Genomic DNA, 26,637 nt, shown 5'->3' with positions numbered 1-26,637 from the left:
TAAACTGTATTGAGATTTTACAGCACATTGCATGTTTGTCACAACGCAACTGCACAGTTTGGATTTTTGGCCACATCATGTCACTTACACCCACAACAACTCTGAAAGGAGTATTTGATGAACTCATCTGAGCCAAGAGCCTAGAGTCTCTCTCCAAGACCATACAGTTTGTTCACTGATGGGACAGTCCCTCCAAACAGCCATACATAGTAGACAGATACAGTCTCCCCAAATGTTACCAATCTTACTCCCTGTGAAAACAGGCAGAGTGAAGTGCAATGAAAGTCAGGTTAATTAAAAAGCCACTCACAACTGGCAGTAAATTTTAATGATTGAGAAAATGCTTAAAAGAATTTTATGTATCAGACACAAGGAGTAGTTTGTTACTTTTTCAATGATCTCAGGAATTTCACATACACAAAATCTCCATTATTCAGCTCCATTTAAACAAGAAAAAAGTTCTGCTAGGCTGACCTAAATACGCCAAAACTTTTTAGGTTACATCCATGGCAAGTATAAAAGAACCACAGATGCTTCTCTGTAGGACTGAAGAAAAGGTCAGGACAAATAACAATTCTTGTTCTAAATGCAGATCCTAGTTATTTTGGAATGAAATTTTTTTTCTAGAAAGCAACATGAAAGTAGCAGTAAGAAAGACAACTACCATAGTTTTAAAACAGGATAAGCCTAAATATGATTTACCTTTTATACATCAACAAATTAAGGAAATGTATAAAGGACGTCCTAGTGGTTTCATTATAGGCCAAGGAGACTGTATCTGTCCCAACCACAGTACATGGCTATATCACTGTATCTTTTGGTTAAGTGCCACTGGTACATATTAAGATGAAAAATCAAAATAAAATTTTAAAAAAACCAACAATGTTTGGTCCAAATGGACACATTTTCTCTCCCAATTTTGGTATCAAGGCTTTATTCTCTTCTGTTTGGGTTCCATTGTTAAGTGCACAGAAATAGACAGCAGCATTTGTACTGAAACCCTCACATACCAAACAGCAAATTCTAGGAGGTAAAAACCAAACACTAAATTCTACCCTCAAGGTGTCAAGTGTTCAGGATAAGAAGCAGTGTGACCCAGAGGAGGCAGCAGCCAAGGGAAAGACAACATGGGGGAAGTGGGCAATGGAACAACAAAAACCTTTGTTTAATTTTCATGCCAGGAGAGGATCAAGGTGTAGCTCCCGCGTTAGCACCAGGACAACTAGGAAAAGTCAGGCGCAAAGGGTAGGGCACAATCAGCAGATATTTCACAAGGACAACTTTTGCTTTTCCCTTCTCACTCTTCACAGTGCATACTTCAAGAGCTGCCACCGTGTAACAGAGACGACTGCCTTCACAGCTCAAAATAACTGATTTTTGCCAGGACTGAACATCAGCAGAGTTTTCCTCTACTCCCCAAAATGTCTCACTCCCTAGAACTGTCCCTCCTAAACTGAAGATTCACTGATGCTGGCCGATGAGCCAAGTGAAAAATACATCGAAACCTCGACTTGCTGAACCAGTCTTTAAACCAAACTCCACAAAAAGACAGTACTAATGCAACTAGAGGGAGTGCCTCTAAAGACTGAGCCTTCATGCACAGACACAGAGCACAGAGGTACAGGATATAGTTCATCTCAAATAGGACAGGAATTCCTATCTTGTATACTATAATCTGCTTTTTCCAAGGTGGAGGAGAGATGGGTCTGGTTATCACTTGGAGTTTGGTTATACATATGCCTTTCTATTGCTGTTTGGGGCACTTTGCACCAGGCAATATCTATGAAATCATCATCTTGTGACCTCCAGGAGAAAGAAGCTGGAGTCACCAACTCAACGTTAAGATTCCAGACACTGGGTCTGGATCAGGACCATTACCCCCAAGGTGAGGGTCTCACCAGTAGAGGACCTCCTGCCAAATTGGAATTCCTCTGCTCCAGTTTCATGGTACCAAGGAGGATTTCTCAAGATGGTATCTTTGAGCTCTGTGATTCCATGAGCCATACCAAGGAACCTTCCAAACTACACCTGAAGCAGATCCTCCCTTCAAACCTGCTGAAATTGGACAGGTCATCTCCCCTGGCATTCAACTGGAAGCTGTAGCGATGGGTTTCTTCAGATGTTGGCTCATGAGTTCCCTGGCACGAGATACTTGAATGTGTTCGTAACATGAGTTACAGACGAGAACTGGGTCATAGAGCTGTTGATCAGGAATGGGCAGCTTCAGATGGCAGCAACCAGCACAAAATACATTCCCACAGTTTCTGCCAAAGCACAAAGAGGGAAGAGTTCATCAGAAATGCCAATACATGCCTTTATCAGTATTGGGACTAAAAAATAAAAATTAAAAATGCCAATAGACTGAGAATAAATGATAGTCTAAAAGCCTTTCCATGAGTAAATGAAAAGTTGGGAACAAAAATAGTTCCTATAAAGATGTCTCAATTTTCAGATTAATTCAATTTAGTTCTACACACACACACACTGTACTTCTTTATGAGTCATAATGAATCATACAAAACATCTTACCTGCAATGGTGTCTTCGTTTGGCCAACCAGAATTCACAGTCACAGTTATAGCAGTGTGATGCCATATGGTCTGGAACCCAGCGAGTCACCTAACAGAAGGCACAAGGAAAAATTCCAGGTCCTTGTCAACAGAGTAGAAGACCAACTATGCAACAAGGAAAGAATCACAGGAGAAAATGACAAGGCTGATCTTCAACACTGGCTACTACTTGCCTACCAAGATGACACACATTTGGGAGAGAGCTCATTCTATAGCATGTCTCTCATCTCTGGGAAATGTGATAACTCACATAAGTACCCACCACATATTTGCCTATACATACCTCAGTCTCTTTCTTATCAACAGGTTCCCAGCTGGCTTCTGAAAGGCAGTCTTCACTGTGATCAGAGCCGAAATCTTCCGTATCGCTGTCATCTGACTCCTTCAAACATGTCTGAAGAAAAGGCAAATATATCAACATCATCTTCATCAGCTAACATGTGTCAGACACTGTTCTAAGTGCATTACACATGTGAACTTATTTAATTTCTCAAGTCTTACGAGGTATACTACTATTATTCTCATTTTACAAATAAGGAAACTAAGCCACAGAGAAAGTTAACAGCTGATCCAAGTAAAGCTTGGATTTTAACCTAGTATTCTGGCTTCAGACCCACGCTTTTAACCAACATGCTATGCCGCAGTGTGGAAAGATACTCTTGTAACATTCTAAGCCAGTGATTGGCAATCTATGGCACACAGGCCAAATCCAGCCTACTGTCTGGTTTTGTAAACCAAGTTCTGTTGGAATATAGCTGCATTCATCATTTACATGTTGTCTACGGCTGCTTTTGTGCTGCACTAAGTAGTTGCAACACAGACTACATGGCCCACAAAACTTAAAATATTTATTTGGCTCTTTACAAGAAAAAGTGTGGTGACTCTTGTTTAAAGCATCAGAGAAGTGGGCAGCAGGCAAGTGAGAGTGCCTTAACAGAAGGAAGGGAAGTGTCTGTGTAGACAGCAAGATGTTATGGGGAAGAAGCTGGCTCCTAGAAGTTTCCCAAGGACTGTGGTGCCAGAACCAGAGGCCACCCAACACAGCAAAGCCTAGACGGTCCTCATCATCTCTCACCTGGATTATTCCAAAATGTCCTAACCAGCCTCCCAATCTGGGTCTCTGCTGCCTCATCAAAATTCTACACTGTTTCTAGAATAATTTCCTTAAATTACAAATCTGTTTATGTTACTTGCTGGCCTAAAATTATATTGCCTTGAGGGTAAAATCCAAACAAGAGGGCACTCAAACTGACCCTTCCAATCCCTGTCTAACTCTCCAATATCACCTCCCACCACAATACCCAACTCTGTCTCACAGTCCCAGCACAAGTGTGTTTGTGTGCAGACACATACACCCACACACACCTCATCCCCTTGTTTAAGCCATACCATTGGAGTACCCATTGCCTTCATGCTTCTGCAAATAGTGTTTCCTTTACACTGTCTACCTAGCTAAATATCACACATTCTTTAGCACTCAGCTCAAGAATTATGTGTGTGTGTGTGTGTATTTTTAAAAGGACCAGCAGGCAAGAATCAAGCATTGTCTTCTCAGGAAAGCCTTCTTTGATATTTTTCTCCACTCCAGCTCCCTAATGCCTGATGCCTCCTCCCTCAATCATAACACTTAAGAACATCATTCTATTTGTCTACTAGCCTTTCATCCTACAGCCCAAGCACCTAACTCAGTGGAACACCAAGTGAATAAATGCTCAATGGATGGAAGGCGGGATGGACAGAATAAACAAACGGGCAGATGACAGTAGGTGAATACTTACAAAATCATCCTCATAGTCCATGGGGGGCTCTGCTGGAGGGGCACAGCAGTGACGGATATCCAGCCTCATCTGAAGCTCACGCACCTGTCGACGTAGCTGCTCCACCTCTTGCTTGTACCCTGCTTCAATTTGCCGTAACCTATGCTGGATCACATCCGTGGGAAAGGGGAGTCCATCATCATCCAAATACAGAGGAGGCACTGGAGAAGGGCAGCTCAGTGGAACAGACTTTGTGCTGGAGACTGGCTTTGGGTGACCAGACAACCACATCCGGTTGTTTTTTCCTCCTGGGCCAGTGCAGTGTCCATTGGAATGACTAGAACAGACAGGTGACTTCACACCTTCTCTCTGAGCCCACTGGCCCCCAAAGCATGGCCCCACTGCCCGCATCTGCTTACTGTTTGACTTCTTGCCACAACAGCCATAGGAAAGCAGCCGCCGAGGGATGGTCTCCCCACTGGGGAACGAAGTCACCATCCCTTGGAAACTGTCCCAGTTGGACCCTAGAAAAGAGAACTCACTGATCTGGCTCTGAGAGATTGGCTTTCGGGCTAATTCCAATGGCATTTTCCCAAAGCGAGGATTTTCCACTAACTGTCCGTTCCTATTATTTCCTCTTTTACCAATATCTTCCTCCCCATGGATCATATCCAACACAGAACTGGGCTGTTCCTGGCAGGAGATACTTGCCACAGACCCTGAGGGATCTTGGCTGAGGAAGTCAGTGCTTGGGTCCAGAGGAGTTTGGCAGGCAGCACTCGGTGGGTTGCAAAGGATGCCGAGATTGTGACTGAGAGTACATCTGGAGGGCATACCTATTGCGGAGTCTAGCTGGGCCTGTTGGGGGGCACCTGTAAGGGAGTCCTGGGAAGACTCAGGAGAATCATAAATTCCATCACACTTGTTGGAAATGACCTTAGAGAATGCGCTGACAACTTCTGTTTCAGGACAATGTTCAGGTGGCTCCCCTGTGCCATCTAAAGTCCTACCCGGCTCATCCTGGGCAGGAGGGGCTGGAGCTGGCGCCTTAGTCTCTTCCAAGACTTTGATCTCTACATCGGAGGTGTTGCTCTTCATTTCCCGTGGCACTGCGGTATTAAGCAGTTTATAACTTAGAGAACAGCTTTTGTGACTCTTGAAAGGTTTATTGCTCAAGTAGTCTTTCTGGCAGCTGGGCAGAGGGGGAGGAAGACCCGCTTCTCCTACAGTCTGCTGAAGACCTCCTACACCAGATTCCATGAAGGCCGTCTCTGACCCCTCGGGATTGGTATGCCAGGGCTCCAAACCTACTCTGACCTCCTGACAGTGGTTATTCAGGTTAGGGTCACTGGATGTGCGAGTCAGGGGGCTGCTTGTATCACAGGCAGAAAGAAGATCATCCATGGATCTGGTTTTAGGTAATCTAGAATGACAAACACAATACATCCAGGTCAGGAGATGGGAGCCACCTCCAGTACAATGTATAGAATCAGCTCATCAGAGCAATATCAAAGCCAGAGTTCACAAGAAATAATAACATGAAAGATTACAAATAACCAATGTTCACTGAAAGTCTTACTCTGCAAAAAGCATAAGACATGGACCCTGTCCTCAAGAACCCAGGATCTGTCCTTAAATTTTGTCAGTACTCAACCTACACCATCTCCCTGGGCAATCTCCACCACTCCCATGGTTTCAACTGCCTTCTATACCAGTGGTCCCCAACCTTTTTGGCACCAGGGACCATTTCATGGAAGACGATTTTTCCGCAGATTTGGAGGGGGGTGGTTTTGGGATGATTCAAGTGCATTACATTTATTATTCACTTTATTTCTATTATTATGCACTTTATTTCTATTATTATATTGTAATATATAATGAAAATTATACAACTCATCATAGATTGGGACCCCTGTTCTATGTGGATGCCTTCTAAATCTACTATTCCAGCCAGAACTACATCTGAGGCTCAAACCTAGTAATCTATTGCCTCTAACTCTATCACAGTAAGAGAGAAGATTAATTTTGGAGCTAGATTATATTGGCTCTGACACTGATTAGCTACATGACTCCAAGCAAGTTATTTAACCTCTCGGATACTTGGTTTCCTCCTTTATAAAATGATAACAATAGGCTGGACATAGTGGCTCACACCTGTAATCCCAGCACTATGGAAGGCTGAGGCAGGAGGATTGCTTGAGACCAGATTTTCAATATCAGCCTGGGCAATATAGCAAGACCCTCTCTCTACAAAAAAATTAGGCCAGGCGCAGTGGCTCACGCCTGTAATCCTAGCACTCTGGGAGGCAGAGGTGGGAGGATCGCTCAAGGTCAGGAGATTGAAACCAGCCTGAGCGAGACCCTGTCTCTACTAAAAATAGCAAGAAATTAATTGACCAACTAAATATATATATACAAAAAATTAGCTGGGCATGGTGGCACATGCCTGTACTCCCAGCTACTCGGGAGGCTGAGGCAGAAGGATTGCCTAAGCCCAAGCGTTTGAGGTTGCTGTGAGCTACTAGGCTGATGCCATGGCACTCTAGTCTGGGCAACAGAGTGAGACTCTGACTCAAACAAAAAACAAAAAAACATTAGCCAGGCATGGTGGTATGCACCTGTAGTCCCTGCTACTCGGGTGGCTGAGGCCAGAGGATCATTTGAGCCTAGGAGTTCAAGGCTGCAGTAAGCTATTATCATGCCACTGTACTCTAGCGTCGGCAACAGAGTGAGACTCTGTCTCAAAAAAAAACCCCAACAAATCATACCTGGCAGAGGATTCAGATATAGGTAATCAACCACAAACTTATTAAGACTATGCTCAAGACTACACCCATGACTCCTAAACACAGCTTTTTATAACCATGTAGCAGCAGTGTGTGCCTCTGACTCCTAAGACCTCATGGAAACTTCTCCTGGTATACAGAACTCAAAGAGTTCTAGAGGCATTTGTACACACCAAATGGGTAACAGACACTTTCGAGAATGGCTGCCCTGATTTTTAATGCAGTTCAAAGTGCTTAGAGCAATGAAAACTTCAGGAAAATTCAGCAGGAGACAGTGGAGATTTCACCAGCCTATTCTCAGTTCAGTCAGTTCAGCTCATATAGAAAAAACTCCCAAAGGCAAAGTAACAATGTAGCTTATTTTAAGTAATTGGTTCCTGAAACTATTATAATAAATGTTGTAAATATATTTTTATGTTTGATTTGACTTTTTTTGATCAATTTTGATTTTTTTGTGTGTGTGTGTTATGAAATTCCAAGAAGGCAACAGCAGTAGGTTATGATTACAGTCTCTGGAGTCCAGGCTCTAATCCCAGTTTGGCAACTTCATTGCTGTGTGACCTTAACTTCTGCAAACCTCAACTCCCACAACTATAGAAGAAAGGTTAAAGTACCTACCTCAAAGCCATCCTGAGGATTAAACAAAATGGTCCACATCAAAGCTCATTGCTCAGTGCTTCCTATAACACATTACTGCACTTACGTGTTTACTTGTTAACTCCCTTTACTTAAGTGCCTTTGCTAGGTGCCAACTGAATGAAATAGACCTGTGGAGTTCAATATTTGGTATACATCAGTTGCCTCTGTGGGATCTTCTAGATATACAAACAACCAGGGCCCATCTAGGACCTACTGAATAAGAATGGCCAAGAGGGGGCCAGGTGCCAGCGGCTCCTGCCCATAATCCTAGCACTCTGGGAGGCCGAGGTGGGAGGATCACTTGAGGTCAGGAGTTTGAGACCAGCCTGAGCAAGAGTGAGACCCCGTCTCTACTAAAAATAGAAAAAATTAGCTGGGCGTGGTAGCACATGCCTGTAGTCCCAACTACTTAGGATGCCTTTTGAGGCCAGGAGTTTGAGGTTGCTGTGAGCTAGGTTGATGCCACAGCACCCTAGCCAGGCAACAGAACAAGACTGTCTCCAAAAAAAAAAAAAAAAGAATGGCCACAAGCGAGGCTTAGGCATCTGCATTTTTAAAAGTACTATGCTGATTTTATTTTTCTTTTTTCTTTTTATTATGGAAACTTTCAAGCACACAAAAGAAGAGAAGAATCTAACTCCCATGCACTCTTAAGCCAAATTCAAATAGCAATACTTTGCCATCCTCCACAACTGATTCCTGTGTTCAATAAAACTTTAATTGATAATGCTCATATAGACAATAATGCCTGCATTTAGAACAAGCAGAGAGAGCTCATCCAGCTGGGGTGGGCAGGAAAGGCTACACAGAGAGGGTAGGATTTGAGCTGAGTATAGAACCCAACAACATGTTGGGTTTCAATGGACGAACAAAAAAGAGAACAGGACATTTTTGATCTAAGGAAAGGTAGAACCAAAGGTAAGTCAGGTCAAGTGTTACAGCAGCCATTTCCTTTAAAATCTTTACACCACTTAGTCATCTAAATCCAACTCTCCATTTTGAGCTGCCTACACCACACCTCCCCTTTGCTATCAACTAATATTTCCATCCCAATCTCCTCTTTCTCCCCAGACTAGTTTGGCTTCTTAACTTTTCAATGTCTATTGGTGGCATTAATATTCTCCTAGTTTCTAAGTTCAGAGACTTGGACCCTGTCTTTGACTATGAAGAGACTCTGGGTACTCCTTACTCTTCACTTCTGCCCTCCAACTTTCAGTCAGTTCCACAGCCTGCTGACAGCTTCTCTACAATGTTTCTGAATTTAATCCTTTCTCTTTTCCAGGGACTCTTCCCCTCTCATCTGAATTGCAACAGTGCTGGCTGGCATCTGTGCCTCCTACTACCCTCCTCACTGATTAGTTCTCCAAAAATTCCATTGTCAGCAGTTCATAATGACTTCCTATAATGACTCACTATTAACAACTGAATCAAAATGAACTCTTCACTGTAATGTTTAAAGCCTTCAATGCCTTCAATGACCTGTCCTATATTCCTTTCTATTCCTTAAAATAGCCCTTTCTCAACCCTTGCCAGCTCCAGAGAGGTCTTTTTTTTAAAAAAAAAAAAAACTATCTCGCATGTATCTAATTCCTTTGGAACCCCTCCGCTAACTTCGTTACCAAACTCATAACTCCCTTTATTCCATTCATTTGTTTGCCTGCGTCAAAATTTACTAAAGTACCTACTATGTGCCAGGTTCTAAGCCAGATTACTTGGGACACAAAAAAGCCAAGGTACCTGCCTGGTCTTTCCTAAAAGTTTCTTGAGTAAAACAGCCACCAAATGTCCCTTTTAAAAAACACTCATTTCTCTCTCTCATTCATGTAAAAAACATTCATTTTCAGCTTTGAACTACACACATTCTTATAGTTGTTCTGTGTCTTATCTTATAGCTTGGAAGTATCTTGAAGGTAGGACCAATATCTTCTGTTTCTCTGGTATAGCCCTCAAAGTCTAGTACAGTACTAGGCAACTTGAAGGTATTAAAGAAACATTTATTGAATTGATAAATTAGATACTAATTGAAGACAGTCATTCATAAATGGGTCACAGAACTTACTGCAAATGGAAAAGTAAGCATATGAACCTATACTCAAATTCTACATAGTTTAGGGAAGGAGAAAATCACAGTATTCCTGAAGCCTATCTATGGTCTCCTGACAATTGGACTCTGCTCAAAACACCCTAAAACCAATAATTTGGGATGTTAGTTTTTTGTTTTCCTTTATAATATTCAACCAATAACATATTTTAATGTTAAAAACTTTCAGCCAGCTGAACATGGTGACTAATGCCATAATCCTAGCACTCTGGGAGGCCAAGGCAGGAGGATTACTTGAGCTCAGGAATTTGAGACCAGCCTGAGTAAGAGTGAGACCTCGTCTCTACTAAAAATAGAAAAATCAGCCAGGACAGTGGGGTGTACACCTGTAGTCCCAGCTACTCAGGAGGCTGAAACAAGAGGATTGATCACTTGAGCCCAGGAGTTTGAGGTTGCAGTGGACTACAACGATGCTACTGTACATTACTCAGGGTGACAGAGTAAGGCACTGTCTCAAAAACAAAACAAAACAAAAAACCTTTAGTCGATAAGCAAATATCAAAATTTGAAATAAATATATCCTTTAAACGTAGGATTTTCATTTCTAGGAATTTATCTGGCAGAAATACTAGCACAAATGCAAAGATATACATATAAGGTAACATTACTGAGCTGTATCCTTAAAAATAGTTTAGATGATAAACATTATGTATATTTTACAATTTTTTTATGTTTTTACTAAGGTAAAAACAAATTATTAGGTCTTTTATACTTTTAGCAACTGTCTGGTAGTTCCTTCCCACAGATCTAACAAATAGTCCTGTGAGGAAAGCAAAACCACAATGTTACTCTGCGAGGCGTTTCCAATGATGTAGGGCTACAATTTTTTTAAAAAAATATATACAAGTAAGGATGCTCACTATGTAAGGATAAAAAAATGAAAACTACTTAAATGACTAATAGGAAGCTGGTTATATAAATTATGATGCACTCTAATTTTGGACTTCTCTGAAGCCACTAAAAACAATAAAGTAGCTTTATATGTGCTGTCATGGGATGATAATCTAATACAAAGTGGGAAAAACAATTTGTAGAACACACAAAAAATTTAAAAGTATGCAAAAAGGCCGGGCGTGGTGGCTCATGCCTGTAATCCTAGCTCTCTGGGAGGCTGAGGCAGATGGATCGTTTGAGCTCAGGAGTTCGAAACCAACCTGACCAAGAGCGAGACCCTGTCTCTACTATAAATAGAAAGAAATTAATTGGCCAACTAATATATATATATATATATATATATAAATTAGCCGGGCATGGTGTCACATGCCTGTAGTAGTCCCAGCTACTTGGGAGGCTGAGGCAGCAGGATTGCTTGAGCCCAGGAGTTTGAGGTTGCTGTGAACTAGGCTGACGCCACGGCACTCACTCTAGCCTGGGCAACAAAATGAGACTCTGTCTCAAAAAAAAAAAAAAGCATGCAAAAAATTCCAGTTTTATTCACCAAAAATGTTTCTGTGTAAGTGTGTGAGAGTGTGGCTATATCTATACAGATAAACATCTGAAAAGACACACACCAAAGTGTTAACCATGGACAAGGATGATAAGGGAAGATTTACATTTTATACTTTTATATTAGCTTTTTAAAAAATAAAGAACATGAATTACCCTAATAATTTAACCAACCCTCATCCTACTCCCCTGCAAAATACTCAGTCAGAAGATAACTTTATGTCTCCCTTTAAATTCTGGCCTTTTTCTGAGAGAGTAATGTAAAGGCTATCCTCCTGCTGGGAACCCACTTCCCTGAGAGTCAGATGCTTCTGGAGGCAATTGCTGGACATAGCAAAGGTTGCTACCAAGACAGCCAGTTCATCATGCCATGTATCAGTGAACAAAAATCAAGACCATTCCCATAAACCTTCCTAAAATAGTCCTTTCTATTTGTTCTCCGCTCCCCTGCATGGGTGTGTCACACAGGGTGATAGCAGTTCCAAGAAAGCAAGTATCCAATCTTATCTTAAGAGAAAACCTTGAAAATACACAGAGTGAGCCCCAGGCTAGCTACAAGTCTTGAGCCAAGTTTCTCCTTCAACTGATTCAAGAAGTTGCTTTTAAATATCTCATAAGAGAAAGAGAACGACATTGAGGCAAGATAGGAAACAGTTATTATTGCCTTCGTAGCAGAGGGGGAGAGAACAAGAATGGCTTCTCTTACCTGTCCAAAGAGCGGCCAGAGAACTCCTGGCTCTGGGCCACCGGGGAGAGGTAAAGATCCATGTTTTCCTCCCCAAGTGTGCATGGAGATGATGCCGGCAAATAAACGGCTGTCCAGAGGTGCAGCGCTCGGACGTGACAAACAGGATGCAGGACCTGGGAAAGCACCCCAATACCAGCACTCTGTGAGGTGTTCCCGGTTCCTCTTTCCTGCCTAAGCTTTTGGCTCCACATTCTCCCCACTGACTTAGCCTCTTCTCCCAATAGGTTTCCAGGAAGCACCTACAGGACGAGGGCTCAGACTTACCATGTCTGAGCTGGGTGTGTAGAGGAAGTTATGAAAGTTCTTATTGCCAGCTCGAAGGAGAGCCCACACCGAGCAGGTCCGCTTGTAGATGTTGCGCTTCTCTCGCTCACAGGGGTTGTTGGCCAGGAACGTGCCATACAGGCAGGAGTATGTGTGCTGCACCAGTTTTACCTAGAGGGCCAAGACAGCTTGTACCTGGGGGCCTCAGGCTGACACTGCCCCCAACCCTGGTCACAGGCTCTAGGACTTACCAGGAATGCTTCATTAAATTCAAACAGGCAGGGGAACTGCTTAAGCAACTGATGAACAGAATCAAGCCACTGGAGGAACACGGGGCATTGTTCGTTTTGGTCCTCTGCATTCTCCTGGTGGCCACAGCGATCTCCAAACTTGTGCCCAAAATCCAGCCAGTCAGACTCCACTAACACTTGGAAGCCCTGCAAAAAAAAAAAGTCCAAGTGTAGGCCTCTCTGGAAAGCCTGGTGTGCTACTCCCCTGGGAACTGCCCAAAGTAGAAAGCTGGCAGCTTCAAAGAAAAATAGAACAGGACTCAAAGCCACCAATGTCCTCTACTGACAGATACCCAAGACAGATGCAGAGGGTTCAACACCTCTCCTCCCGCATACCCTCTGGTCTTTCCCACCCAACTCCTCTCAATACCTCCAACGTCCTGTAATACGGGTCCAATAATATTTTGGCCAGGGCTACAATCTGCGGCGTGCGGTCCCAGCCATCTGAGCAGTGTACCAGCACAGGCCGGCCTTCACGGTCCACTGTATTAGCCACCAGCACAGCTGCTTTCAGCATCACCGACAAATGCTGCAGCCATTTGGTACTCTCCAGTGCTGACAACCAGCTACACAAGAGGAGAAATCAAGTCCATCACCAATAGTCTCGCTACCACCCATGGCCAGCTGTACCCAACAAAGTCCCCAGGGTGAGCTGAAACCAAGAAGTCCAACCCATGGCCTTTTAGCCAAGAGATATTGAGCAGGAAAGTAGGGAAGACAGGACCTGAGGAAGATAAGAGCTTCTTAGGATAGAGAGAGGAACTGGGAAGTGTCACATGCACATGTAGCCAGTTTCTCTCCCCAGTTCTCCGCGTTCTTTGAGTAGGACAAATGATCCAAACAAAAGGAATCCAGTGTCCTGTGACTGTGCCAAAGCGTTGGCTGAGAAGTGGAAGAAGTGTTCTTGGAACTGGTCCACTGCACCCAACTCCACCCGGGCCCTCAGGTCTTTGAGATCTCTATACTTCTCATCTCCCCACCTAATCTTTGAAGGATGAGAAGTACTGGGGAGGGATGAGGTGGGAGGATGACAGAATCAGAGCAGCAAACACTTACTTGCTGGGATCTGGCATCTGGCTACACACAGCCCGGAGGTACTGGAAGCTATTCCGGATGGCATGAATGTTCGCCATTCCCATAAACACGACCTCACAGTTGGGATAGTACTCTATAGACATGAGAAGACAGCAGAACATAAGACCACGTCCTGGAAACAGACATCCAGGACAAGAGTGGTCCTAATAGACAAAGCTTCCCTGGCAGGGCAGCACACTACAGGACGGGTACTAAATATAATCTTGAAATCTGAATCACACTTTGACCTCTGAATACTCAGGTGCCATATAATAGTAGTAGTAGTAATAATACTAACCACAGATGATAGTAGTACTAAGAATGGTAATATATAATAAATTCTCAATAAAGAGTAGCTGCTCTGTGCCAATAATTCTATATGTGCAACCTCTAATCATCCCAACAACTTTGCAAGGTATCTATCATCTCCATTTTACAGATGAGTAAATAAAGCTTAGACTGATTAAGTAACTTAAGCACAGTCATAGCTAGTAAGTGGCAATATCCTGATTCCAAGCCAGGTTTGTTTGGTTCTTTCCACTACACAAGCTGCTCCCAACCCACTTCTCACCAAAACCACCCAGAGCATAGGCTGGCTACAGACAGTGGAGCAGCAGTAATACCTTCACACTCACAACCTCCACCCTTGGCCCGGTTGGCCACTGCTGCCGTGTAGGATCGCGCATCCAGGATCAGCAGCTTCTGGGGGGCCGCTGTGCTCTCCACCCCAGAGCATGCAGTCAGAGAGGAATCTACACAGTCAGAGAAGACCCTGGGTCAGTAGGCCCCCCAGCCTCACCCTGACCCTGTGGACCTCCCTCTCAGAACAGAGGAACATGCCACTGGAGACCCCTCACACCCCACAGCTTCCCAAAAGGTGGGGACCCAGACACCCTGTGTGTTGGCACCTTCTTCCCATCCTCTCACTGAGGACTCCCTGGGAGCCAATGAGGCCAGGGAGGGGGCCTGCTCCCTGGGGGGCTAGCACCACCCACACCTTACCGAAGTCAGTGTCACACGCCTCGCTGGTATCATTATTCCCAGTGCCGAGGGAGCTCCCAGTGGCCCTTGTCCCCGGGTCCAGGGCACAGGCTTTAGCAATGGACGTGACCAGGTACTCATCATCAGCATTGCGCCAGCCCCACCAGCTGATCTCAGGCTGGCTGCAGCGGGCAATGGCTGCCCCATTGCGCAAGTGTCTGACAAAACAGAAGAAACCAAAATGCCCTTGGCATTTTGAAGACTCCAGAGGCCTGCCCTCAGGGGGCCAGACCAAAGTCTCCAGAACCAGCAGGGGCTACCAATTCGTCCAGGCCATGATAATAGCAACCAAAAGCCTCAACACCTCTAGAGGACTTTACAGTATACAAAGTGCTACCACACACATTTTCTCAAATGGACTCTGTATTCCCAAGGTGACCTTGACTCATCAAATCTGCACAGCACCTGCTCCAGGTACAGACACCCAGCAGGCAAATGAGGCCAGAGCCAAGAACATGAAAAATTCCAAACCTCAGGGTTACTACCTGTCTCACTCTATTTTAGCTATAATGTTCTTGTGCAGGGGTCAGCAGACATTTTCAGTGAAGAACCAAACAATAAATTTTCAGCCTTGTAGGTCACAACCAGTTTCTGTTGTGTATTCTTCTTTTTTGTTTGTTTTTGTTTTTTAAGTAACCTTTCTAAAATGTAAAAGCCATTCATAGCTCATAGGCTATAGGTCAGATTTGGTCTGCATACCAGTTTGCCAACCCCTGTACTAATGCAATGTTTTACACGTGCACACACACATACCCGAAAAAAGGGAAAGTGAAGAAACACTCCAAAAACCTTATCCTTAGTTGAGAGAACTAAGGCACCTTTTGTTTTAATATTTCAGTCACTTCCCTACCGGGTGTCAATTCCCGCTCAACCAGGCTGCTGAAAACCTCTGATTTTGACTCTTACTGCATAAAACATAGCCTGCCTGCTTGCCACTGCCCCCTCACCTATACACAACCACGGGGATCCGCTTCCAGGAACGAAAGGAAGCCACATTCTCCAGCTCTTTATCTGTGATCCACACAGGAACCAGCAGCTTCTGGGGGTAACTGGGGCACAATCTGAGAAGAGACCAGATGGGGTCACCGGACTGAGTCTAAGACATGTGACAGCAAGACCCCAGGGGGTGGACAGGAACCAGGAAGAGACCCAGGAGCTGTGCCCACCACGCTTAGGCAAATGTGGAAGAGGTTTGGGTCTGGATTGGTGTTTTGGTCCCCCACCCCCTGCCCTCTCACTTGTAGTTGCTGTTGATATGCGAGACTCTCCAGACATTCTGCAGGTCAAAGCCCATCCTCGTGAGCTCCGCCTCCTGCCGACATCGTATGTGCTCTCCTGCAACAGAGGCCCCGTGACCGTGACCATTAGCCTCCCAGAGCACCAATGTCAGGGGGTGGAAGATGGATGAGAACCAAGGGATAAGCAGCCTCCCAGAGAAAATAGCCTGGCCTCACCTGGCTGACACAGGTGGGTATGCTGGTCCTCCTCGGTCAGCCCCAGGCACCAGGCATGGTAGGCAAAGGCAAAGAGGTCCTCAGGCTTGGCAGGTCTTGCTGTGGCCCGGCTTAGCCGTGAGAGCCACTCTTGGCACTGCTTGAAAGTGGAGAAGTGACACCTGCCAGGCAAGAAGCCACAGGCCTGGGTGAGGCAAGGGACAGGTGGCCATGGGGCCATAAGGGTCAAAAACATGGCCATGGGAAGGCTGTGAGGCGAGGAGGCTGCAAAGCAGGAGGTAAGGCAATGGGGATCCTGAGGGGGACCAGGGGCACTGGCCAACACCCAAGAGAAGTTGTCTCTTGTAATAATTCTCTTCCTAAGAAGCCCTGTGTTTGAGATATACTTATCCCCTCTAATGAGGCCTTCATTTCTCATATCAAATCTAAATGCTGCCACATGGCCTGAATGTCTACACTCGTCCTTACCCTGCCGGACCAGAGTTATCTCCTATGATTCCCTAACACAGACCTTCCGCTTCAGGCCCGAAGTCCTGCTTATGTCATTCCTATCTCCTTGTTTTCCTTTTCCGTTTGCTAATGTCTCCTCTCTGCCTAGCCACATCCTACTAATACTTTGAAGACAGTTTCAGTCCAATCTCTTCCTTGAAGCCTTCTCAGCCTACTCCATTCCACAGACACATTGACTCTTTTTTGTTTTGTTTTTGAGACAGGGTCTCGCTCTGTCACCCGGGCTAGAGTGCAGTTGTGTGATCATAGCTCACTGCAGCCTCAAACTCCTGAGCTTGAGCGATCCTCCTGCCTCAGCCTCCCTAGTAGCTGGGACGACAGGCACACACCACCACACTTCGCTAATTTTTTTATTTGTTGTAGAGATGGTGTCTTGCTCTTGTTCAGGCTGGTCTTAAAACTCCTGACCTCAAGCAATCTTCCTGCCTTGGCATGAGCCACTGTGCCTAGCCTGACACATTGATTCTTAATATGCTTCGAGTATTAAACAACAAATTTTTCCACAGCACACTGCCACATGTTAAGTCTTCATTCAGCAACTAGACTTTAGCCTCCTTGAAGGGAAAGGCAATATGGATTCTTCTTCTGAATCCTCCACAGACCTTAGCACATGGTAGGCTCTAAACTGGGCATCCTTTTAATAATCCTTGGATTCATCCCAGATTTCTCTTTCTCTCATATCCAGGGTGTCAGTAAATCTCATCTCTACCTTCAAAATATACCCAGAATTGACCACTTCTCACCATTTCAACTGCTACCTAGGTAAGCCAGCACGATCTCTCCCCTGGGCAACTGTAATAGCTTCCTAACTAGTCTCCATCATCTGCCTTTGCTCTTGCTCCCATTCTCTTCCATCTGTTCTCAATAGAGCAGCAAGAGTAATTCTACAAAACATCAAGCAGATCATGTCATTCCTTTGCAAAAAATCCTCCAGTGGTTTCTCATTTCCCTCAAAGTAAAAGTGAGTTATTATGACAGCCAAACAGTCTGACACCCGCTTTGCTCTCAGATCTTACCCACGACCCTTACCCATGTGCACTCACTCCAGCCACACCAGCCTCCTTGCCATTCTTCCAATCTCTAGGCACAGGTACACCTCAACCTCAAGGCTCTGACACTTTCTGTTCTCTCTGTCTGGCACTCTTCCCCCAAATATCCACAAGGTCACTTTCTTTAGGTCTTGACTCAAATGATACCTTTTCAGTGCAGCTTCTCTGATCATTTTGTTTTACAATATTAACTTCCATAGTGCTCCATATCCCCTCGCCCTATGTTTTTCCTTTACACTTATCATTTAGCATACTTATTATTTCCTGTTGGTTTCCCTCCATTGGAATATAAGCTCCATGAGGGCAGAAAATTTTGTATATTGTTCCCTGCTGTATCCCCAGTGCTTAAAACAGTCTGGCATAGAGTAGAGTATTCAATAAATATATGTTAAATGATTAAATAAATGAACCAACAATGATGTGAGTGCCCTATGCCAGATATTATCCTAAGTGCTTTCATATGCATTACATTTAATCCTTATGATGACTCCATGAACTAAGCATTATACCCATTTTTTTCAGGTTAAGATATTATGGGTCAGTAATTGGCTGGGAAGTGAGGCAGTATCCTTCCCCTCTTGTGCCAGACAGACCCTGCAGCAGACAGGTCTGGACAAGACCAGGGTCAGGGGGCCTGAGTGAGGCCATGTAGTTCTCACCTCACCACTTTGGAGTCCTTGCAGGCAATGTGCAACTGGAACATATCACGGCTCTCCACACTGTCAATCATCCGGAGGGGGACCTTCAGAGGAAGGGCAAACTGAAGCTCAGACCCTGCCCCCCCCCCCATTTGACACCAGCCCTAATCCCCACCCTAGCTTAAGTGCTAATGTATCAATAGCAAGAAGGAAACCAGCATTTACTGAGAGCCTATTAAGTGCCTGGTAACTGTGCTGGGACCTCCACATGTGACCCCAATTAGTAATCACAATGACCCTGCAAACCAGGTGCTTTCACCCCATATTACTAAAGAGAAAAAAAATCAAGCCTCAGGTGACTTAACCAAGGTCACATAGCTGGTGAGTGGCAGTACAGTAAAAGAGCCCAGGGAGTTTGCCTGACTCCAAAGCCTGCACTCTTCCAACAATGCCACTGTGCCCCTTAGAAGGGCCAGCAACAGAGTAATGGGAAGAGAGAAGAGGGCAAGGGACAATGAGCCAGAAACAGAAAGACAGACCTGTACTTGCAAGAATGAGGCGGAAAAATACAAGGCTAGGGAGAAAGAGAAGGGAATATCTTTTTTGGAGATGTGATCAGAGGGCACACTGGAACAATCCCACCTTAAACCTCACAGGGATTCTGGCTTAGGTATGGGAGAACAACACAGAAACTCACGTTGATGACCGAGTCCTTGAATTTGATATGCAGCCGGTAGTTAGAGATGGCAATGAGAGCATCAGCTGCCCGGCCCAGGAACTCCACTCCCTCACCCTGCAGTACTGTGAAGGGTACCTGCCAAGGGGCAGAGGAACCCTCAGTCCAGAAGTAAATCACCTCCTCTTTCCCCTCCACAGCCCCTGCTCTGTGGGATGCCCTCTGGGAAAGGTGGACCCAGGGAGGAAAGGAGAATCCTCTCCACGGTATGGGCACCAGGCAACAGCTGTATAGGAAAACTGCCTTTATTTCCCTGGGGCCAAATGCTCCATTATGCACATACAGACAGACCCTCCTCTCCCTCTAGAGACCAGAGAGCAGGAAGGCAGAGCTCCAGTGCTAGATTCCCTTGATGATTTGGGGGGGGGGGGGTGTTTTTTAACTGGGCAGGGAGCCTCACCCACCCTGGACCCCAATTCCTCCTTACCTGAAGATTCTCCTCCTCCTTCACTAGTTCCTTGGGGGGGAACAGATCCTTGGCTTGGATGTACTCCAGGCTGGGGGGCCCCTCCTCACCCTGTAGAAAGGCCGCAGTCCTAAGTCACCAGGCTCCACTTGACCCACCAGGCTAATTCTGCTCCCCTCCCCCACCAACAAATCCACAAAGACACCCCACATATACTTTTTTTTTTTTTTTTAGAGACAGGGTCTCACTCTATCACCCAGGCTGGAGTGCCATGGTGCAACAGCTCATAGCTCACTGCAGCATCAAACTCCTGGGCTCAAGTGATCCCCATGCCTTGGCCTCCTGAGTAGCTGGGACTAGACATGCACCACCAGGCCTAGCTAACTTTTTTTTTTTTTTTTTAGAGACAGGGTCTTGCTACATTGCCCAGGTTGGTCTCAAACCCGACATATACTTGTAAAGGTTCTGGTCATCAGAAAAGGGAAAAGAGACTTGATGTGGCTGGAGACAGGGAAGGGTGAAATGTGGGGATTTCTCAAGCCTATTAAGCCTAAGGGAAGAGAGAGGGCCAAGGAGGAACTGGGACTTTGCACTCTTCAAAGAGGTACTCTCCTATAGAACCAAAATTTCAAAGATGTAAGAAAAGAGGAAACTAAGGGAAAGAAAGACTAATGTAAGGGTAAGACAGGAGTGGAGATGAGAAAGTGCTGTCCTGAGGAAAAGGAGTCAGAGCACCAGGTGTGGCAGCTGGTTATGGAGAAAGGAGGGAAATCCAGCACCTGCAGTCACTGAAGCTTCAATCAGGAGGGTGAAGGAGACAAAGAGGAGTGGGTGGGGGGATTCAGTCCCATGCCTCTAGAGGGCCTTCAAAGATGCTTCAAAAGGAGGATGTGTTTTGGAGCAGGGCTTATCTTCCTGTTAGGCTCAGGCTGTTGACAAGCCCCCACTACCTGCCAAGCACCCTGCTGGCCTGCTGATCTGAGGGAAATTCCTGAGGAATACCCTCGGCAAGCAGAAGTAACTCCCCTCCCAACCACCAGGGAGGAGAGAAAAGGGGATCCACGCCTGTGAGGAACCAGGAGACCCAAGGACAGCCAGGGGAGACAGAGAGAGAGAGAGAAGGACTGGCAGACACCCACGGGGCGGGCGGGGGACATCTGAGAGGACAGATGGGGGAAGCTGGGAAGCAGCATTAGCCAGGGGGGAGGAGGGGAGGAGCAGGAATAATGCAGAGGTACGGAGCCCCGCAGGCTCAGGGAAGATGGAGAAAAGAGGCTGTCTGGGGGACAGTCAAGGAGAAAAGACTGGCATGTCAGGTGAGGGATGGAGCCCCGGAGACAGTTCACAGCCGGTGATCCCCGACCAGCCCCCTAACATCCCATACAGCTTATTAGCCACATCCCCAAGCAAGGATGCAGCGGGTGGGACCAAGATGGAGAGGAGGAGGTAAAGTGATGTACCCCTGCAGGGCGGGGCCTGGAGATCTGCAGTCAAGGGCGGTCGCTGCGGGGCCAGGATGGGCTACAGAATTTCTATCTCTGGCCGTCGACAATCCCCGACACCCGAAGACTGAAGCAAGTCCAAGCAACTAAAGGGTTAGCCCCCTCCCCAAGGCCGGGCCGGGGGCCTTGGGGAGGGGGATGGGCCGAAATTTGGTGTCTCGAGGGCTGGCCCAGGGCGCCACTGCGGGTGCAGCAAGCGTTGGGCCCCCAGGCTCCCCACAGACAGGGCTGGCACTTACGAAGCAGCTAAGCACGGAGCAGGAGACGCGGGCGGTCAGGCTCATGGTCGCAGGCGGTCTGGGCCAGCGCACATGTCCCCGGAGCCGCTGCGCTGCCCGCCAGCACCGGGCGCCCGCCGCATCCCGGCTGCGGGGCCCGCCAGGTGCAGCTGCGGCGGCCAGGAGTCGAGAGCGCTGGTGGCGGGGCCTCGGCGCGGCTCCCGCGCGCCTCTCCCCTCCTCTCCACAATGGAGCGGGCCCAGCTCCGCCCTTCGGCACGAGCGCGGAAGGGAGGGGACCCAGGCCAGGGGAGAGCCCCGGGCCGCGGCGGGAAGGCGGAGGCAGGGGCGGGGCAGCTCCGCGGGCCCCGCCCACAGACCCAGGCTCCTCCCTCCCCGCATCCCCTGGGACATCTAGGGGCTTTCGTGAGTCTGGGCTGCGGGACCGCCCTCACAGCGCATGGGAGCAGAAGGCAAGACCGCCTACATCTTTTCATTTCCCTTCTTCCCAGGTGAGCCACCCCACACCCGTCTTGTCACACAACCATCCCCATGCCCTCTCTTCCTCTCTGAGTTCCCCCAACGTTTACTCTGCATTCCAAGATGGAGATCACCTAACCTCCACTTCATGCCCTTTCCAGTTTCAGCGCTTCCTCTTTTCCCTCCAAAACCACCACCTACCATACCCCTGCCCATCAGTGTCCTTCACTCCCGTGACTTCACGAAACCCTTTTTGCCCCTTAGAATGGACACTGGCCTGGTTCCAGGTTAGTCTTTACTCACTGCTAAAAGGGAAACCCTCTTGAGTTTTTTATTCCAAAACCTCTGCCCAACCCAACTCCTTCAGCTCCATCTCTCTTTTTTTTTTTTAAACATTCTCTGATGTCTGCGTAATAAATCCTTTTTGGAGGAGAAAGAATGTCTTAGTCTGGGAAAGGAAAGAGCTGGAAGTATGGATCACAGAAGCTATACAAAAACAAAACTTGAAACCCAGGGGTAGGGGAGTGGGGGGAGTTGTATAGAGGGCCAAGGAATAAGGAGTAGAGATAAGGGGTTCAAAATGTCACCAAGAGTCACAGAAAAAGCTGACTGGAACCCCAAACTTCTTGTGCTTATTAACTTTAAGAAACCAGGGCTTTTGTTTTGTTTGAGGGGAGGGGAAGAATGAGAGAAAACCTGACTTTTTATTAAGCATCTACAATGAGCCAGGTAGTTTCAAATGTCACTTCACCAAAACCTTTCAATCCCCAAGAAGTAAGCCTTGTCTTGTTTTAGTGGTGAGAATCAGGCTAAGAGAGAAGGTATGTAATTTACCTAAGTGGTGGTATTTAAGTGGTGGTGCTAGCATTTGAAATTAGATAAAGCTGACTATGAAGCCCATGCTCTTTTCAGGATGTCCCAGAAGAGAAAAAGGGAGGCGCTCTCAGTTGGTGGGGGCCAAGACCAACAGGCTGACAAGAGAATGAACCAATATAGCACACACCATAGATCCAGATGTCTGTGGAAGAAAGGGAGGAAATCTTTAACCTGTCCCTAACCATAGGGGACACTGGAAAGAAACTGAAGAGATGCAGCCAGGTTAAGGGCCCAGGCCAGGCCAGGGCCTACATCTCTCTACTCCTTTCTCATCTGACTGCTTCCTCCTCCTAGCTCTTAAGAGTTAAAGGGTTCCATGAACTTGGGGTGAGAACATGACAGTTACAGTTAATGGAAAATTTACAGAATCATTATAAACCACCTCTAGTGATATTCTGGGAATCTTGAAGATTCTATTCTGCTAGATATTCAGTCAGCTGCTGCCTGCATTGGCTTAACAGACAGCAACACCTTGGAGCTGGAGAAAGCCCCATAGTTTTGGTGGAGTCACTGCTGATACAGCACCTACAATATTCAAAGGACCCACCATAAGTCCTAGGATCTTGAGATAAAGAAGCCCTGGCTTTTCAGACCAGAACACAGAAATTCTTGCAAAGACAGCCCACACCCCCGCACTCCAAAAAGCAAGAGGATTGCTGTAGGAAGGGCTAGGAGAGGCAGTGGTGTGTAGGTAGTGTAGGGAAGGCGTGGCATAGTACGTACAGAAAAAGACTTCTAGAGGCTTCTGGAGGCTCCCAGCGCTGTATACCGGCTAATGTTTTGCAATCTAAAGAAACCCTAATTTATCTCTGGGCAGATGAACCAGTTTAGGAGCTGAAGAGAGTAGCCTGAAACTTCAGGTCTACGAGAGGTAGGGCAGCTTCACTGAGAAAGACACAAAGATTACAGGAAAACACAATGGTCTAGGAAAGAAAGAGTACTCACCATTCTACCGTGGTGAGGGTCCTGGCTGCCTGCTTCTCTCTATAAGGAGTCAGAGGAACATAAGAGTTCAGGACACCATTAACATCACCATGAAATCAGCAAATGCTACACATCTACCCGTCAACTTCTCTACAACTCTTATTCTCCTCCCTCACAGTCTCTCCACAAGTCTTCGACAACTCACCGTGCCAGAGAGAGGCAATGGGAGCTATGTGTGGAGAAAGCAACAAGTGATCCTGCAGGGCATGAAATCAGCCACAAAGTTCTAAAGCAGAAATGAGTGTCATCTGAGCGCATTCAGCAGAACTCAAGAGTCCTGATTCCCAGACTCGGGAGTAGAACACTCCAAACCCTGTTCTTTGTGGGAAAGAACTGCCAACTCTGAAGAGACAAAGGCTGCCCAACTAGGACTCATTTTTGGCCCTGGTAAGGGCCTGAATCCACAGGAACGCTCTGCCAGTCTCTGAGTCTGGGAGTAACACCCACCTGACATGTTTACTAGGGGCAGAGTCCAGAGGACAAGAGGGAGGGGAGCACAACCTGTGATCAGAGGGCAGCAGGGCTGGACAGGTCCTGCTAAGTGTACTTGACACCAAGTGGGGCGGAGGTTATGAGGAGGAGGCCACAAAACAGGAACAGAATCAGGCCAGCCTAGGCCTTGGAGTCAGCATGTCAAATGAACCCAAGTAACGGATTTCAGGATGCAGCCTTCTAGGCCCACTTAGGGAGCCAGGCCCAGGTTTCACTCACACATTTCTTCATGCCTGCTATGCTCAGGAGCAGTGCAGAAGAGCACCGCAGGAGGCTCCATCTGTGGGCCCGCCTCCTCCCTGTTCACGGTACTTTCTTCCCCAGACCACCCTCCCTCATGGGAGAGCCCGCAATAGGCAAGCCAGAGGTGCTGCCTCACCGCCCACTGGCACGCAGCCCTAGGAAAAGGGAGGGAGGGAAGGCGGGATAAAGACCAGTCCTGGGAAGCCCAGGGTTTCCGGACCTAAGGGATCTGATCCCGGTGGGCGGGCCAGGCTGGCAGGGGAGCTCAGGTGCTCAGGTTCTAGGGGCGGGGCCTAAGGACTCGGAGGCGGAGCCCTGGATGACAGAAGGCGGGATTCAGGAAAGCCGGTGGGGGCCGGGGCGGGGACCGAGCAAAACGCAGTCGTTGAGGTTCCCAAGCTGGCAGTGCACGGGGCACGGTGACTCACCCAGGCGGCGTCCACCCGACCCTCCGAGGCCGCGCTCTCGCCACTTCCGTCTCCCGCAGCTGCTGAGGCCGCGCAGCTTCGACCCCACCACGGTGCCCTTCTCCCCAACCAATCGTATCTCTGGCCTGTGCCCGCCCTGGCCAATGGCCACACCAAGTCCCGCCCTGCCCCCACCACGCAGCCGCCGCCCTCACTCTCCACACCGTTCATTGGTCGAGTAGGGCAGACGCCCTCCCAGCCTTTAGCCTATCGGGTTCCGGAAGATGAGACTATACCTGGAGGGAGGAGGCGCGGCGCCGGAGAGGAGACGCGACCAATGGGAAATCACAGCGCGTCCTAGCGGCAGCCAATGGGAGAGCAACAAAGAGGAGGCTGCTGGCTAAGGCTGCGGGGGGCCGGAAGTGGGGGCGGCCTGTCGCCTACTGGTAGCGCAATTGGAGGCGGGGCATTGTAGGTGCACGGTCTTTACAGCTACTTCCGCTGATGACCCCGCCCTGGGGGTACCTCTCAAATAGATCCCCAGTGGCACCTCAGTTTATCCATTCACGTTCTGGTTTCGCTGCGGTCATCCGGTCCCAAAGGCACAATGGGAGAAAAACCTGCAGGCGAGGAAAGGGAAGAGAGCTGGGCCTGGAGCTCAGTCTTGGTCTTCTCCGACTGGCGGCGCGGGGACTTCCCCTTTTCTGTGTCTTCACGGGTTCCTCCGACCCTCACTTTTTTTTTTTTTCTGATAATAGCTTTTTTAAATTTATTATAAATCTTTTTTTTTAATTTCGGCATATTATGGGGGTACAGATTTTAAGGTTTCAATAAATGCCCATTTCCCCCCCTCCCCCCAAAAGTCTGAGTCTCCATCATGACCATCCCCTAGATGGTGCACATCTCACTCATTATGTATGTATATACCCGCCCCCCTCCCACCTGCCCAATACCCTACTTTTTTTTAATATATGGGCTGACGACCAGCCGTTCTTCATGACTTGCACTGTGCCGCCAGTCCTGAATAAAAATCTCTCCGAGAGATAGGAAACCTAGATCTGAGACCTACTAGCTAGCTGCGGCCTCCTGGTCTGTAAAGGGAGAGCGGAACAGGACGCTTCCAAGGATCCGGCTCTTCATCCCTCCCTTTCTCTCCCGGGGACCCAGAACAGTCAACAGGATGGAGGGTGGCCGCTGGAGGTCGCCTCGGCCCCGCGATACCACCAACCCGACAGATGGAGAATAGTTGATTCCAGTTCTCAACTGATAGCCTCAGGTCTAGCTAGAGTGGGCCTGAGCGTTTTAATACCAAGCCCTGGGACTAAAGTGCCCTCAAGAGTCTTTGTTTATAAAGTACTGGGGGCTTATACCCAGTATAACTTAATATCTGTACTAAAAGTTCCAGGAAGACAGGAACCTTGCCTGTGTTCACTACTTTAACTCCAGGGTCTGGAACGGTGTCTGCAACCTAGTAGATATTTAATAAGTATTTAAGTGAATACTGAACTCCTTCAGGACAGTGATTGTGTGTTTATTCATTTCCAGCACTTAACCGCGTTTGGTGTTTGGTGATTACAGTGGCTTCGGCATTTGTTCAGTGTTCTACCACGGGCTTCCTAGAGTGTAGAGCTTAATTCTGCCTATTCCTCTTCCCAGATCAGAGGAAATAGGAAGTCAGGAGGTTGCATGTTTTGTTTTTTCCCAAGGGCAGGTATCAGATCCAAAATTGCTATACAATTGAAGGTACTGTATGTGGGAAAGATGGAGGCCCAGATCCCAGATAATAGAGGCAGCATAGATATGGTCATTAATAATATGGAGAGTCCAGGCTGGATTCTAAACTCTGTCACGGGAGGGAAAATTTTTCCCCATTCTCCCTTCCCTACTAAAAGCCAGAAACCAACATCCTCCTCCATCAGTTTTTCAAA

General features: G+C 47.1%; 1 protein-coding gene and 1 pseudogene across 4 annotated transcripts; both read right to left on the bottom strand.

Annotated features, from left to right (window-relative positions):
- Positions 1-1,640: 1,640 nt before the first annotated feature.
- Positions 1,641-24,955, bottom strand: MTMR4 (myotubularin related protein 4). Of its 4 annotated transcripts, none has more exons than XM_012764913.3 (19): positions 24,731-24,955; positions 23,529-23,567; positions 19,530-19,619; positions 19,064-19,180; positions 18,388-18,470; positions 16,170-16,330; positions 15,954-16,050; positions 15,663-15,776; positions 14,677-14,873; positions 14,298-14,426; positions 13,657-13,768; positions 12,971-13,166; positions 12,562-12,747; positions 12,311-12,481; positions 12,005-12,159; positions 4,348-5,749; positions 2,853-2,963; positions 2,530-2,618; positions 1,641-2,264 (listed from the first exon to the last, which is right to left on the bottom strand). In XM_012764913.3, exons 1-19 carry the CDS (start codon positions 24,938-24,940, stop codon positions 2,087-2,089), a joined length of 3,837 nt encoding a protein of 1,278 aa, XP_012620367.1. In that variant the 5' UTR covers positions 24,941-24,955; the 3' UTR covers positions 1,641-2,086. The 4 variants fall into 4 exon arrangements, with proteins under 4 accessions (XP_012620367.1, XP_012620489.1, XP_012620562.1 ...); XM_012765035.3 differs by lacking the exon at positions 24,731-24,955 and adding an exon at positions 23,713-24,702; XM_012765108.3 differs by lacking the exons at positions 23,529-23,567; positions 24,731-24,955 and adding an exon at positions 21,250-21,489.
- LOC142862330 (uncharacterized) lies at positions 10,572-10,713 on the bottom strand (annotated as a pseudogene).
- Positions 24,956-26,637: the final 1,682 nt, after the last annotated feature.

Source organism: Microcebus murinus, chromosome 18 (assembly GCF_040939455.1).
Source record: "Microcebus murinus isolate Inina chromosome 18, M.murinus_Inina_mat1.0, whole genome shotgun sequence".
Taxonomy (NCBI): Eukaryota; Metazoa; Chordata; class Mammalia; order Primates; family Cheirogaleidae; genus Microcebus; species Microcebus murinus.
Note: the sequence above shows the minus strand (reverse complement) of the source record. Positions and strands in the feature narration are given on the sequence as shown.

What these genes read in the sequence shown, in the direction of transcription:
- MTMR4 (XM_012764913.3), bottom strand. Translation starts at nt 24,940, where the DNA reads ATGAACGGTGTGGAGAGTGAGGGCGGCGGCTGCGTGGTGGGGGCAGGG. An exon ending in AATTTAATGAAGCATTCCTG is followed by an intron (nt 12,482 to 12,561) that starts GTAAGTCCTAGA and finishes TTGGCCCTCTAG; the next exon opens with GTAAAACTGGTGCAGCACAC. An exon ending in ACACACCCAGCTCAGACATG is followed by an intron (nt 12,160 to 12,310) that starts GTAAGTCTGAGC and finishes GTGCTTTCCCAG; the next exon opens with GTCCTGCATCCTGTTTGTCA.